Here is a 15,117-nt window from a genome sequence, read left to right on the forward strand (position 1 = left end):
TTCATCCTTGGTAGGCTGCCAATAAATGTTTATTGATTGATTAACCTACATATTTAGAGCAGAAAAAACAAAATGTTAGGCAAAGGCAGATAATGGAACAGACCTATTAAGAATAAATATCATGGAATATTTTCTTTTCTTCCAAGAACCCAAAAGTTTTAATTATATTAAATATTATTATTAAGGTATCATTATCCTAACTTTATTAATAGGAAAATAGAGACAGTGCATTTAAAGAAATTGGGCAGACAGTAATATCTGGAAGCTGTTTTCAGACTCTATTCGTAATACTATTTATGTTCCTTCCCATCCCCAGTAATTGTCCTCGAAAACGTGTCACTTCCTCCAAATAGGAGTCGTGTTCAAAATTTATTCTGCTTCCATAAAATGATAGTTATTTATACAGTATTCATATTATTCTCTTCTATAACTTAATCCCATCTCCCAGATTAAATCAAGAGATGGGATATGAGAAGAGAGGAGAGGAGGCTACCAAGACCGACCAGGTGGGGACATAGGGGGGGACAATAGAGAAACAATGTACTACTAGATCCATAGGCAATAGAAATGCAAGGGTCTTTCTCCAATCTTTTCATCTTACAGGGGAGGAAAATTAGATCCAAAGAAAGGCAACAACTTTCCCAGAATCACTTAAGGTATAAATAACAGCTGAGCTCACAGAACCATAGCTTTAGAGCTGGCAGGGACCTCACCCAAACCTCATTCTGCAGGGACTCTGAAGCCAAGAAATGTCAAATGATTTGTTCAATATCAAAGAGTAGTAGAGTTGGGCATTGAACCTGTCGAGTCTTTTCTTTTCCACGCCAAACTATAGGCAATCTGAACCCAGACTCTTCTAAGCTCTATCAAAATAACATCATGCTGCCTCCATGTTGGATAGTTTTGATAGCATTCAAGTTATATATTTACCTAATTCTATCCAACTACAACATCTATCTATTCATCCAACTATCATCTCTTTCTATTTATCTAGCTTTCTTTCTTAACTATCATCCTATCCATCTATTTTTTATCCAACTATCACCCACCTTTCTAACCATCTCTCTACCTATACACCTATTTATCTATCCATCCATTCATCCATCTATATAGCTAGCCTTCTTTCTATGTCTTTCTTAACTACCTTTCTATCGATCCATTTTTTTTAATCAAACTATCTATCAACCTGTCCATCTACCTACCTATTTACTCACCTATCCATCTATCTTTCTTTCTTTCTTTCTCTCTTCTCTCTCTATCTATCTATCTCTAACCTCTCTATGTATCTATGTATATTGAAGTCTGTTTCTGTATCTGCCTGTGTGTCAGTCACTCTGCATGTCAGTCACTCTCTGTCTACAGGCAGCTAGGTGATGCAGTAGAATGCCAGGACTGAAGTTACGAAGAATCATCTTCCTGAGTTCAAATCTGGCCTTAGACAGTTACTAGCTATGTGACTTTAAGCAAGTTGCTTAACCCTGTTTGTTTCAGCTTTCTCATCGATAAAATGATTAGAAGGAAATGACAGATCACTCCACTATCTTTGCTAAGAAAACACAAACAGGATCATGAAAAGTTGAACACTACTGAAAAATGACTGAACAATAAACATCTGTCTATACATCTATCATACTTTACATCTTACAAACGCATTAACAATGAAATGAATGCAATGTTCTGAATTTTTACCTCATAACAATTTATAAGCTTTACATGGAAATTCTGATACTGGAGCACTTGGAAAAGTGAACTGGCTGACTTCCCCAAATGACCCTGGCTAAATATCCCCTGGCAATCTATTCCATGTTGAAAAGCTCATAATAACTCTATCTCCACCTTGGCCTAAATAGAGCTGATCTCTCAAACTTTCTCCTTGAGCAAGGTCATGATGCAAAAGAAGTCCCTGGAAACTGGGTCACCATGGGGATGAGACTCACCATCCCAGAACATGGTCCTTTCCACAGTAATTGCTAATTCAATATAACCATGCAAGTGATTGCTTGGATACTGAATTAAAGGTATACAGATTCTTAATGCTTAGTCAGTCACTTAACCTATCAACTAGAGAGACTTCCAGGTTGTCAGGAGCTGTCAACCAGTTAAAAGTTGCCTAATAAGCCTCTCTCTTTGTGACCAAGTGACATAAACACACCATTACTGCAGCCACAGTGGGAATACTTCAAAGGACACAGTATGTGCATAAGAAATGCTCTTTTTCTTCTTTCCATCCTTCTTGTCTCCCTCCTTCTCTTCCACGCTTCCTTCTTTTTTTCTTTTTTGCTCCTCTTCTCCCTTTATACTCCATCTTTTAGTGACCACATCAACTCTCCACAGATGACTCTCAGCCATATCTATACCTGCATTCTCTGGTCCCATATCACCAACTGGATATCCAATACTGGATATGTTCAGTTTGATGTCACACAAGTATTTCAAATTCAATATATCCACAATTAGAATTCTTTTCTTTCTTCCCCCACCCCAAATGCATCTCTCTAACTTCCCTGTTTTTACAGAATTCTTTGTCATCTTTATGCTTCAAATTTAAAACACTCATCATCCTGGATTCCTCAATTTCTCCCAACCTGTGGCTGTATATAAGCAGTTATAAAGTGTTGTCTAGTCTACCACCACACCACCCCTCATGACCATCTCCTCTTCACTCACAAAGCCACTTCCTTCTCATTTCCTGCCTTGGCTATACCAATAGCTTTCTGACTGATCTCCTGGGCTCAAGTCTCTTCTTTCTCTACATGGTGGTTCAAGTGATAATCTTAAAATGTAGATCCTAAAATGTCATTCCCAAAATCAAGAAGCTCCTGGTGCTTGCTACCAATAGCTACCTACTGCCTCTAGTATAGATATGGTAGAGCCATTGTCAGGAATGATGTGAACTTGAGTCCATCCTGTTCCCATGGACAACCTTATCACATATACACATGGAGGCCAAATCCCATGGATGGTTTATCCAAGGCTTGCCCAACTCACTCAATCAGTAAGATCCTAGAGATCAGTGAGCAGGCTCACTAGACACATTTTTGTCTTCCAAATACCCTTTATAGATAAAGCACCTTCATTACCCTATATTACCATACTCTTATTTCCTGGTATCACATCATGCAGTTGCAGATGTAGACATAATGCACATATGAGTTTGTTCTCTATGACCCTCCCTAATTCTTAAGGTCCCATCCTTACTTCCCCTCCTCCCTTTCTCTTTGACCAATAAATAGCCCCTCTCCAATAACAGCCTATTTTGATTATCTTGCATGCCCTTTTATGACATAGCCCTTGTGGCTATGATAACACATTTTGTGAGTTTTTCATATTTCAAACTGCTCTCCAAGAACCAAGTGCTTTACCCCAGAACATGGTCCTTTCCACAATAATTGCTAATTCAATAGAACCGTGCAAGTGACTGCTTGGATACTGAATTAAAGGTATGCAGATTCCTAATGCTTAACCTATCAACTAGAGAGACTTCCAGGTTGTCAGGAGCTGTCAACCAGTTAAAAGTTGCTACAAACTCCTCTCCTTTGTATTTAAATACTTCACTATCTGTCTCTAAACATTACATATTAATCCCCTATGGCAACAAGAAACAATCTTGTTGTTTTTCTCATACATACTCAGGAAGATGAGTTTTCCCAACTCCAGATCTGGTACTCTATCCACAACACCACTAGCTTTCTTCAAAACTTAGCTAAAAGAACACCTCCTACATGAGAATTTTCTAAATTTTCCTATTCTTTCTCTACCTCCTTTTTTCCCTCCAGACCAGCCAACACCATGGATTTACTTGGATCTATATTTTGGATCTATTGATTACATGCAAACCTGTAGCTTACCCCAATAGAATTTAGGCTTCTTGAAAGCAGGGACTTTCATTTTTGTCTGTCTGTCTCAAATGGGCACAGGCATATGAAGGAGCTTAATAAATGCTATATACTGTTGTGGTTTTCTAGAGGGCTTCACCATGCAGCTTCTGGGAGGCAAATTCAATAGAGACCCAGCTTTGTCCCTTTTTTAGGCACTAAATAATTATGCAAAATCCTGTAGGTATTCATCAATAAGATGGAAAACAGACCATCTGTGACCACTCAAAAAAGTTAGTTGGGTTTTTTTTTTTTGTCCCAAGGCTTATTGAGGGGAGAAGGGGGAGATATAGCTTCAATTTCTCTTTGACTCATAGAAAGTAATCATTTTGATAATCTGCACCCCAAAAAACAACTAATACCAGCTACATGGCTTAGGAAAATATCATGACCATGTGTACTCCATTTCTGCCACAGAGATCACTGAAATATCAGCTAAGTTGTGATAAGTAATTTCCTGCTGTGTTCAGAAAGCATTGAGGGATCTGTCCACAAAAACTCTAACAACAAACCTTGAGGGGGGAAACAAGAGAGAAATTTAGTGAAGTAGGAAAGGAATTTTTTTTTAAACATCGTAAAAGTGAGACAGCCACTAGCAACAGAAAATGAGATGTCTTTCCACTAAATCTACACAATTAATAGTTACAGATTAAACTACCCCACACTACTGAGAAACATAAGCCTCAAAGTTTTGGGGGTAGGAGATGTCTCCATTCCAAAAGGTTAGTTTTGAGTCTATATTATCAAGAACTGAATAAGTTTATTTCAGGTCGACAGGAAGGAAGAAGAGAAGAAACGTTAATAATTTAAAGATTTCTCAGCATTTTATATATAGTATCACAAATAAACTTCCCAACAGTGTGAGACAGGTACTGGGAATGTTACTCTACTCATTTTACAGTTGAAAAGATCTAGATTAAGTACTTTGCCCCCAAGTCATATAGCTAGTTTCAGAAATGGAGATCTGAAACCATGTTATGATGTGATCCCCTGTCAGAAATAATTTATTTCCCTCCCAACCCCCTTGTTTAACAGACAACAAAAAAGGGAACCTTTGTTTTTGTTAAATGAATTCTCCAAGTCCACACAGATCTTCCAGGGAAGAATTAGGATTTGAATACAAGTCTCCAGACTACTAGACTCTGCTGCCTCCCTTGGGCTGTTACATTAAAAGATAAAGCTATTAGCAAGTCAAAACAGAAGAGAGCTCCTTTCAGGAGATTTTAAGAGTAATTAGGATTAATCAGCTTCATTGGAAATTTCAACAGTTACCCACTAAAAATTCATAACGTGTAGACCCAGGCAGACCCCTGGCTCTGACCCCAATAGGTATATGATCCTAAGCTATGCGACCCTAAACAAACCATTGTTTCTAAGGTTTTTCCAGCTTACTCCCAGCTCCAAATGTGATCCTCTCAGCAAATAGAGCAACACACATACCTAAATCTCAAGAGCAAAACAAATGAACAAAAAAAAAATCTCTTACTCATTTTTTCCTACATGCAAAAGTCATCACTGAAATCATTCTCATTCTCTCTAGGCCCACAGCCTGTTTTCTTCTGAGTTTTTTTCATTGTCTATCTGGTTTACTCCCACCTTAGCCTTGTTTAGTCCAGTGATCTCTGGATCCAAGATACTTCAAATACAAATTCGAAAGATTGTCCTCCAACACCCCTATGTCACCATAGTCTCCCTCACATTCTTTCCCCTTTGTTTTTTTTTTTTTTTTTTTGCTTTACCCCCATTCAAATTCACTCCAGCTGCTTATCTTTCACCAAATATTTTGGGACATCTTTTTATTTATTTATTTTTGCTGAAGCAATTGGGGTTAAGTGATTTGCCCAGGGTTACACAGGTAGGAAACTTTTAAGAGTCTGAGACAAGATTTGAACTCAAGTCTTCCTAACTTCATGCCTGGTAATCTTCATTGTGCCACCAGCTGCCCCACCTTTTTATTTTTAAATCAATGAACTAATATCACTAATGCCAACTCTCTTTCACTGTTAATCCATCCCTCTCAACTGAAGGTAGTGATAAGACAGAAAAAACAGCCAGTTGATAACAGGAAAAAATATAGAGGACTTAGCTAATCACCATCCTAAAGTTTCAAAGTAATCTGCCATTAAGAAAGATGAGCTGACTTTACTATATTGATTTTTTTTCATTTTGAGCCAGAAATGTGGTTTCAGTGGTACCGGCTGGCTCCCAATGAGGAAACTACTCCCACTGTTGCAGATTAACATTTGCTCTCCAACTCATAGAGTTCCACAGCAGGGAGACATTAGGGAGCTGACCTCATATAACCACTATTCTCTATTCCACAACAGAGACAAGGAAATAAACCACAGATCGAGACCCAAGAGGCCAAGTAGTCCAATTGCCTCATTTTATGGAAGAAACTAAGTCCTAGGGAAGTTAAGGACTTATCCAAGATCACACAGATAATAACAGAGGATAAGGCTGGCACTATTAACCCTAGTTTATATAATTGGAAAGTAAGACTGGGAAAGGTTAATGTCACACAGTAAATATCTGAGGAAAGATCTGAACTCAGGTCTTCAAAACATCAAGTCCAACACCTTCTCTATTGCTTCATCTAGTGGTCATGATTTACTAAATATCTACTATGTGCAATGCCAATCCCACAGGATGTAAAGATAAAAAGAAACATACATCTTACTTTAAGAAGTTTCTATTACACTAGAACTATGTATGGAAGAACATAGATCAGTGAACTTTATTATATATGGAAATTATATTTATTTATTAGGTTTATATATATATATATACACACATATATTATATAAGGAAATATATATTGCCACAATACCTTACAAATAGTAGTTGTTTGCTAACTACCTGTAAGAAACCTCGTAGCCTCTTTCTTTACCCAAACCAAGTAGTATTTCTATTTAATCCTCAACTTTTGTCTTCATCCTATCTATTAGTAAATCACAAAGTGTTTAATAATTTGCCCAATGGTAGACTTTTTTTTTTTGGACATTGTAAGCTCAAACATCTGAGCCAAACCTCCTAATGAAGGAGCCATAAGTTTACACTGAGCATGCTCCTGGTAGAAATCCTGATAAAGATTTCCTGAGAAAACTCTTTAACAACAAACCTTGAGGGGAGAAACAAGAAAGAGATTTAGTGAAGTACTAAACACAGTATGTCAACACAACCATAAGATACAACTTTAGTCAATCTGGATGGGCAACTATATCTATTCAGAGAAAGGAATAACTTTACACTTTATCACTTTGTATCATTAACATGATAATTCCGTTAAGTTCTAAATGTTGACTTGATACATCATGGCAGCCAAAAACACCTTGTGGGTGCTTACCAAAAGCTTAAGGCTATTAAGAAAAGCATGAACTTTCTTCTCTGAAAGAGCCACCAGATCTGAGTTTCTACACAAAATTCAACTGTGTGACTTTCTTACAGTTCAGCTATTTGCATACCACCGGTTTCATCTACGTCAGATTTAAGACTTTAAAAAACCACACAGATAGGAAAGGAAAAGATTAGCACTGTCGCAGACCAACAATGGGGTGGTTACTGACTGGGGCCAGCAGATCATCTCTCTATGTTCCTTGAAGTTAAGCCAGAAAAACAGACCAGAAACAATCACTCCAGGTATGTGCTATAAAAGATTTTTAATATGCTCTTTTTATAGAAAAGAAGTGTATGGTTTTTCTATATCCAAAGCATGGGAGGGTAGAAGTATCCAGCATATTTTAGGTTTTATTTGGAAACATCTACATTATTGTACTAAGCTCTTCCAGAAAGACTTGGGGCAGCACATGAAGGAAGGAGCTTGATTTGAAATTAGAGAACCTGGTTTCAAATACCTACCATCTCTCCAGTTCATTATGGGTATAAATTTGAGGAAGTCAATTAAAAATGACCTCTAAAGTCTCTTAGAACTCTGAATCTATGCCATAAGACAATTCTTCTCTCCTTCATGACTCCATTTCTCTCTTAAATACAATGGTTTTTTTCCCATACTTTTAAGGACAAGCAGGCTAGCTACAAGGGTCAAAGCATTCAACCCTTTGATTTTTTAAATTCTCTGCCCTGAAGCCAGAGAAAACCTAAAGTTTTTGGCCTTCACATCTCGGTGAAGTGCTCCAAAAATGGCTCCTCTCCACAAACACTGCTATGATTCATTTCAATAAAATTCTTCAGTGAGTTTTGTGTCAGTGTCCCTGGGGGCTTTTTAATAATGGACAGTGAAGAGAAAAGCTTCAGTAAAAGAGGTAACAATGAGTGGGCTGAAAGAAAACTAGAATGCCTCATATTCTTACTTGACTTAACAGTGCTTTAAATACCCATAATGCTACTAAAATGTGTTGATCATGATAATTCTGAATAGCAAGAAATCCTGAAATGTTTTTTTTTAATAATAATTTTCCCAAGTATATGTAAGAAAATTCTGAGCATTCACTTGTTTACCAGGTTTTGAATTAATAAATTCCCATAATGCTATTAAAACATGTTGATCATGATAATTCTGAATAGCAAGAAATCCTGAAATGGTTTTTTTAATAGTAATTTTCCCAATTATATATAAGAAAATTCTGAGCATTCACTTTTTTACCAGATTTTGAATTCCAAATTTTTCTCCTTCCTTTTCTTCCCTCTTCCAAAAATGGTAGGCAATTTGATTCAGTTTATACATGTGCTATCATGTAAAATAAATTGCCCCATTAGTCACAGTTGGGAAAAAAAGCAACACATCAAAAGGAAAAATATTTGAGAAAGAATACAGTTTAAAAAAAAATGCTTCAACCAGCAAAGACCAAAAATGTCTTGAGAATTGGAAAGATTATTTAATGTTCAGTCTCATTTATGTATTAAGTAAGCTGCGTCTTTACCACACACTATTACTATTCCATGCTTGGTATTAAAAAATTGCATGAAAATATTAACTCAATTGAGTTCAACTCAGAGATACTCTTAGGGTAAATTAAGGCCCAGAAGAAAAGTAACTTGCTTCTAGGTCACTCTGTAAATGGCAGACAAGAAGTGTCCACTAACTAAATCTCCTTTCCTCCCCTGCTTTTTTTAAACATTATGTGTCAAGGTCCTAGGATGAGGTCCTAGGCTAGAATGAGCCTGGGGGTTCAGAAAGCCCAGACCTCTCATTTTTACAAATGCTGTTCAGAGTTAAATGATTTATCCATGATGATACAGGTACCAAATAGCCAGGCCAACTCCAGCCCCATTCCTCAATGACTCTGGTTGCACAAGTGTTTTCTATATAATTAACCAATGCATGTATATGAAGCAACTACCATCAAATGGGGGGGGGGGGGGGAGGGGGGAAGGTGTCAGGAGATACATCAGAAAATAAGGGAAATAAAAATTTGAGAAATTATTTGTTAGAAAAGACTAACCTGCACAAAAAAATAGAACAGTACAGGACAAAATCCATTAACTATTGGCCAGGCATTGTACCATGGCTCATAAATATAAAGATCACAAATCAGGAATATTGTTTCCTTATCTGTAAAACTGAGAATATAGTCAATGAGAGTCACGGGTACAGATCAATGGGGAATAATACATTTAAAGCATTTTGCAAAATTTCAAAACATTATATAAATGTCTATTATTATTTATATGGGGGGGGGGGGGGAGGAAGCAGAAGGGCAGACCATGAACACACATAAGCAAATAAAATTACACAAAGAAATTTCAAGAGAGTAAGGGCTCTGTCAAATAGGAATGGAAAGACAGGACTCCTGGGAAGCAGCCCTTGATTTGTGTTGGTGAAAGGAAGTAGGGATTCTAATTCTCTAATCATGAGCTAAATGATATGGTCCAGATGGCCAAGGCCATTAGGTGTCTAGACCTGGGCACATCAATGAGGGCTAACGTGGTCAGTGAAGACTTCTGGGAAAGGTTTGGCTTGAAGCTGATCCTTAGGATTTCAATAAATGGAGGTAAAAGCACAGAAGGATATGTGCTCACATGGCATGTCCCTCAGGCAGTGAGAAGGTCAAAATCATCCCAAAAGGAGGATGCACAATGGAGAAATAAAATGAAATAAAAATAGGAACCAGAGCACTTCATAATCTCACAGGGCTTTAAACCTTGAAAGAGCTTTCCTCCTAACAATATCCTGAGGAAGGTAGAATAAGAATTCGATTTTATATAAAGAGGGAGCAGTGGCTTCTCAAAGAAGGAAAAGGACTTACTCGTCTGTCATCACACAGGGGATAGTGCCGTCCATCTTAACTGTTCACAGAACAGTTTGGGAGCGTGGGATATTCAGCCTTTTGATTTTATCAGTGCAAGGAGTTCCCCAGGGAGAAAATTCCTCCTCTCAATGTCAAATTGGCAAATTCTCTGCCAACTTTATAATAGAGTAGCAGAAAGAAGGCTGTCCTTAGAATAAACAAGAACTAGTTTCAAGCCCTATTTCTGACCTATACTGGTTGTTTCAATTACATGAAACCAAAAGGCATATTTAATGGGTTGGGGTTTCCATTGTGGGTTCTACCAAAGGCAAGGGCCCAACAGTCTCAGGCCACTACTTTAAGAGTCAATTTGGAAATAGATTAAAAACTAAGAAGTGAGGAAACATCATAGGAAACCCATAATGTCTGAGAGAGGGGTGTAAGATTGAGAAGGTTGGAAATAAGTTGCATTCAAAATATCCAGATCTATTATTTCATTTACATGGAAATTTTAAATTTACATGAAATTTTATGTGTTCATTACATGCACAAAAATATAAAATGTCATCAAATCCTACTTCATCCATTTCATATAGAGTAATATGTTTTTCTCTGGGCCTTTAGTAATAGTAGGAAGAATTTCCTCAGCCTAGCCTCATTATTCTCTACCAACACAATATTTCCTGAAGTAGGTCCTCTTGACCTACTAATAATAATAATTTAGAAATTTCAGTTTTTTATAAGATGAGAAGATAATTGATTTAGACTTCAGAGGGACCTCTCAACTCTTTTTCTCTTTTCACCATTATGGACTTTTCACTGTTAAATGAATTCAATATTCCATCTCTCCCTTTTAAGCATTCATACAAAGCCATTCTGCAAGTCTCCACCCCACTGCCCTAAATTATCTCCCTTTTCTCTCCCCACCTCTCACAAGATTAAGTGACACCTTCTTGCTGAAACCCTCCTAGATGTTGGAATCCCTATTCTACTCCAGTTATTGGAATTCTGTCCCTCCTGAAATTTTCTTGGATTAATTTATCTTTATTCTCCTTAAGAGCACTTAAGTTCTTGAAGAACACTGAATATCTAGTGTACTATAAGAACTCAATAAATTTCAGCTAAATTTAATTCACTTAGGCATATGTAATTTTCCATATCAATCCATCCCTGAAAGCAATTATTAACTGACTACTTATCTTTATCTGTATAACTAGATCAATATCAGTATCAACATATCAGTCAGTCTCTGCTGAGCATCGAGTAAACAAGAGAAAGAGGCCCCTCCCCTGAAGGTCCACCTTCCAATGGACCAAAAGTCACTTAACCACTCTAAACCTGTTTCCTCAACTATAAAATGACGCTTTTAAGGACTCTCTGAACTCTAAATCAATTATCTTCTCTTCTTATAAAAATTGAAATATCTAAATTATTCAGTATTGAAAGAAACTGAATCAAGAGGACCTGCTACAAGAAATATTCTTATGTTTTAATCTATTAAATAATTCTGAATTTAGCAGAGGTAGGCCCTCATAATCACAAAATCCAATTTCGTAACTTTAGAAACCATAGTGCATCCTCCTCTCCCCCTATTTTGCTGATGAGGAAATATTTCAGCTTCTGCTTCTTCAAAGTAGAAGTAATTCTGTGATGATAGGAGCCCACAATAAATAATTAAAGATTCACATGCCAGGAGCTAATAGGCGTTGGAAGAATATTCTCCGTGCAAAGAGAAGAATTTTAACATGTGAAAATATGGCAAAGAGAAGAATTTTAACATGTGAAAATATGCTAGTTTTTTAATCAATATAAAGCATCATGGGCCCAGCACTTAATCGGATGAACTCTGATTAATGATCATTTGTCCCAGTATTGCCACGTATTACCCTGTGGGTTTGTGGATATGTGAAGATGACTTCCCTAGGCCTTGGTTTCCACATAAATAAGGAGACTGGGCTAGATAACGTGACTTCCCATGTTCCCTTCCAGGTCAAAATCCACTATGCTATGAGCTCTTCCTTCCACCTACTAAAGGTCTCAGAAATGCAAAAACCCCAAAGCTTTACAAAATGTATTTTTCAGCCACAAACCAAATCATTTGAGACTCATTTCCTCTACGTTTCAGAGAATTTCAGTGTCTTTTTCGCCTCTTCAAACACATTTCCCTAGTTAGCAATGCTTACAAAAATATGAAGGAGTGTTTACATATGTGTGTACAGGTAGGAGGAAAAACCAGTGTGACAGGGTAGACAAGCAAGATGTCATGATCTTGGACAACATCCAAAAACATTGTTGGGATCCCAGTCCCTCTACCATGTGCTCTAGTCAGATCATATGGGAAGGGATTCAAGGGATTCTCTTTTGCTGTAGTACAAGTCTTGTACTCCAAGACCCCCATCTCACCAGTTTTTCTAACTTGTGATTTTCTTAAATCTACTTGCAGAGCTTCTCTCCCGAGACCTTCTGGGAACCTTCAAGTCTTTGCCTTTTCACAAACAAAATGCATTCCAACAGCTCTTCCATTTGCATGATCTACAAAGACCTGGAGCCATTCACATATTTCTTCTACTTGATCTTCCTCGTTGGAATTATCGGGAGCTGTTTTGCAGTCTGGGCATTCACTCAGAAAGATGCGAACCCCAAGTGTGTGAGCATATACTTAATTAACTTGCTCACGGCAGATTTCTTGCTCACTCTAGCACTGCCAGTGAAAATTATTGTCGACTTAGGGGTGGCCCCGTGGAAGTTAAAGATTTTCCACTGCCAGGTGACCGCCTGCTTAATCTACATCAACATGTACTTATCGATCATATTTTTAGCCTTTGTCAGCATGGATCGCTATCTCCAGTTGACACACAGCTGCAAAATTTACAGGATACAGGAGCCCGGCTTTGCCAAAATGATCTCCATAGTGGTTTGGCTGATGGTTCTCCTGATAATGGTACCCAACATGGTGATTCCCATCAATACCATTGAAGAGAAGCCGATAGTGGGCTGCATGGAATTCAAAAAAGAGTTTGGGAAGAACTGGCACGTATTTACTAATTTCATATGTGTGGCAATATTCCTAAACTTCTCAGCAATCATTTTAATATCCAACTGCCTTGTCATCCGACAACTGTACCGAAAAAAAGACAGTGAGAACTACGCAAATGTGAAACGGGCTCTGGTCCATATATTGCTGGTAACTGGAAGCTACATTATCTGTTTTGTTCCTTATCACATTGTTAGGATCCCCTACACTCTCAGTCAAAGCAATGTCATAACAGACTGCCCAACTAAGATCTCGCTCTTTAAAGCTAAGGAGGCGACTTTACTGTTAGCAGTATCAAACCTCTGTTTTGACCCTATTCTATATTATAAACTCTCTAAAGCATTCCGGTTAAAAGTGACTGAGACATTTGCGTCGCAAAGGGAGACGAATGTGGACCAAGAAAACCCAAGGCGTGCAAGCAAACTAGAAGGGAACCATGTTCTCACAAATACCGACTGAAAAATCAATTGGGGAAGGAATAAAAGGCATTTGACTGTCAAAACCATTTGACTGGTATTAACTTTGGCCATGGGTCAGTAGCAATATCAAATCAAACAAATGAGATTCTCTTGGTCTTCAGATGCTGCCTGTAATAAAAGAAAACCAGCTTATGATTGCTCATACACCTTAACCAAAATATTTATACAAAAACCCAGCAAGTTGTGTGGAATAACAGATGCAAAACAAAGCAATACCCTTGGCATCTAAATGAGGTTTATAAAACAGACTCAGTGAATCAGCTGGAAACTGATGGTATATAGAACAGTTTTATAGGCTCCTGGAATTACCATCTTGTTTAAAGTGACCAGAATAGTCTCAGTAAAACTGCCTAGTGTCAACAGACTCATAACAGACCCTAAGTAACCGATCCAAATAGTTCCAGTATTATCTACAAATCATCAGTGGTTGATTTCTTGACCCATTATTCCAATAACAGCAGTTTAAAAACTTCCCTGACTGTGGGGCAATTTTCAGAATTTCATGTATATTTCTACAAAAATCTTAAAGAAAACAATTTTGAAACAGATAATAGTAATTTGATTTTTAATAGTTTTATTTGATTGTATTCTACCTGAACACTGCAAATAAAGTTTATCCAATTTTAGTTACATATAATTTTGCTATTTGCTATAAGTGAAAATGGTACAATGCTCTGCCATTAGAGCACCTGGATTAAAATCCTGTGTCAGACATGAACTTTCTACAAGATCTTAAGGGATTTACTTACTCTCTCTGAGTCTCATTTCCTCATTTGTAAAATAAAACAACTAGATTTGATAGGCTCAAAGGGTCCTAAAGCTAGATTTATGGTCTTATAAGCCAAAGAAATCATACAATGCTATCAAACATAACATCACCACAAAACTTAACCTTGTAGTAAAATCTTAAAATCACAAATACTATAATAACATTATAAGAAAGAGAAACTCAATTTTGTGACCCCAGTTCCTAAAAATAGGACCAGAAGTGGTTGTGTTTGTCCAGCAGTAGAAAAGTCTTATTCCACAGAATATGGTACAAATGATAGAATCCTACAATTGGGAAGTAGTTCAGTATATGCAGATATGGCAAACCATATGGTATTCCTAAACAGTACATTGAGAAGTGGGAAGATATTGGCATTTAAAGTAAAAGAACAAATTTCCATTGGTGTTTTTGGTACTCACATTTTCCTTGTCTCAAAAAAACACTTTCTGGGATAAAATTTGGAAATTTGGAACTGGAAAGCACTTTACAGATCATCTTGTCCTATACCCTCATTTTATAGATGAGAAAGCTAACAGACAAAAACTGAGTGAAATGCCTAAGATCACAAAGGGAGAAAAACAACAGGGCAGATTGAGCCCAGACTTGTTAAAACCAAATCCAGCATTCTTTAATATAAGACTCTTCTGCTGACTACTGTAGAACACTTCCACTTCCAAAAAGGGAAGGAGTTAACAGATAACATCAAAATTAGAAGAACACAGAAATGGATAGGTAGAATAAAAGCAGGGGTAAGGAAGGAGATGGGAAAAAT

The 15,117-nt window shown here is 37.2% G+C and overlaps 2 protein-coding genes across 2 annotated transcripts in view; one reads left to right on the plus strand and one right to left on the minus strand.

Annotated features, from left to right (window-relative positions):
- Positions 1-15,117, minus strand: part of MED12L (mediator complex subunit 12L) — a 372,681-nt gene that overhangs the window by 228,289 nt on the left and 129,275 nt on the right. The gene's annotated exons all lie outside the window — the stretch shown is intronic.
- Positions 250-14,213, plus strand: GPR171 (G protein-coupled receptor 171). Its single transcript, XM_051983276.1, has 3 exons — positions 250-3,440; positions 7,323-7,514; positions 12,507-14,213. The coding sequence occupies exon 3, from the start codon at positions 12,564-12,566 to the stop codon at positions 13,554-13,556; it is 993 nt and encodes a 330-aa protein (XP_051839236.1). The 5' UTR covers positions 250-3,440; positions 7,323-7,514; positions 12,507-12,563; the 3' UTR covers positions 13,557-14,213.

Source organism: Antechinus flavipes, chromosome 3, assembly GCF_016432865.1.
Source record: "Antechinus flavipes isolate AdamAnt ecotype Samford, QLD, Australia chromosome 3, AdamAnt_v2, whole genome shotgun sequence".
NCBI lineage: Eukaryota > Metazoa > Chordata > Mammalia > Dasyuromorphia > Dasyuridae > Antechinus > Antechinus flavipes.

Bases quoted from the DNA above. Each gene is read 5' to 3' on its own strand.
- GPR171 (XM_051983276.1), top strand. From the start codon at position 12,564: ATGCATTCCAACAGCTCTTCCATTTGCATGATCTACAAAGACCTGGAG.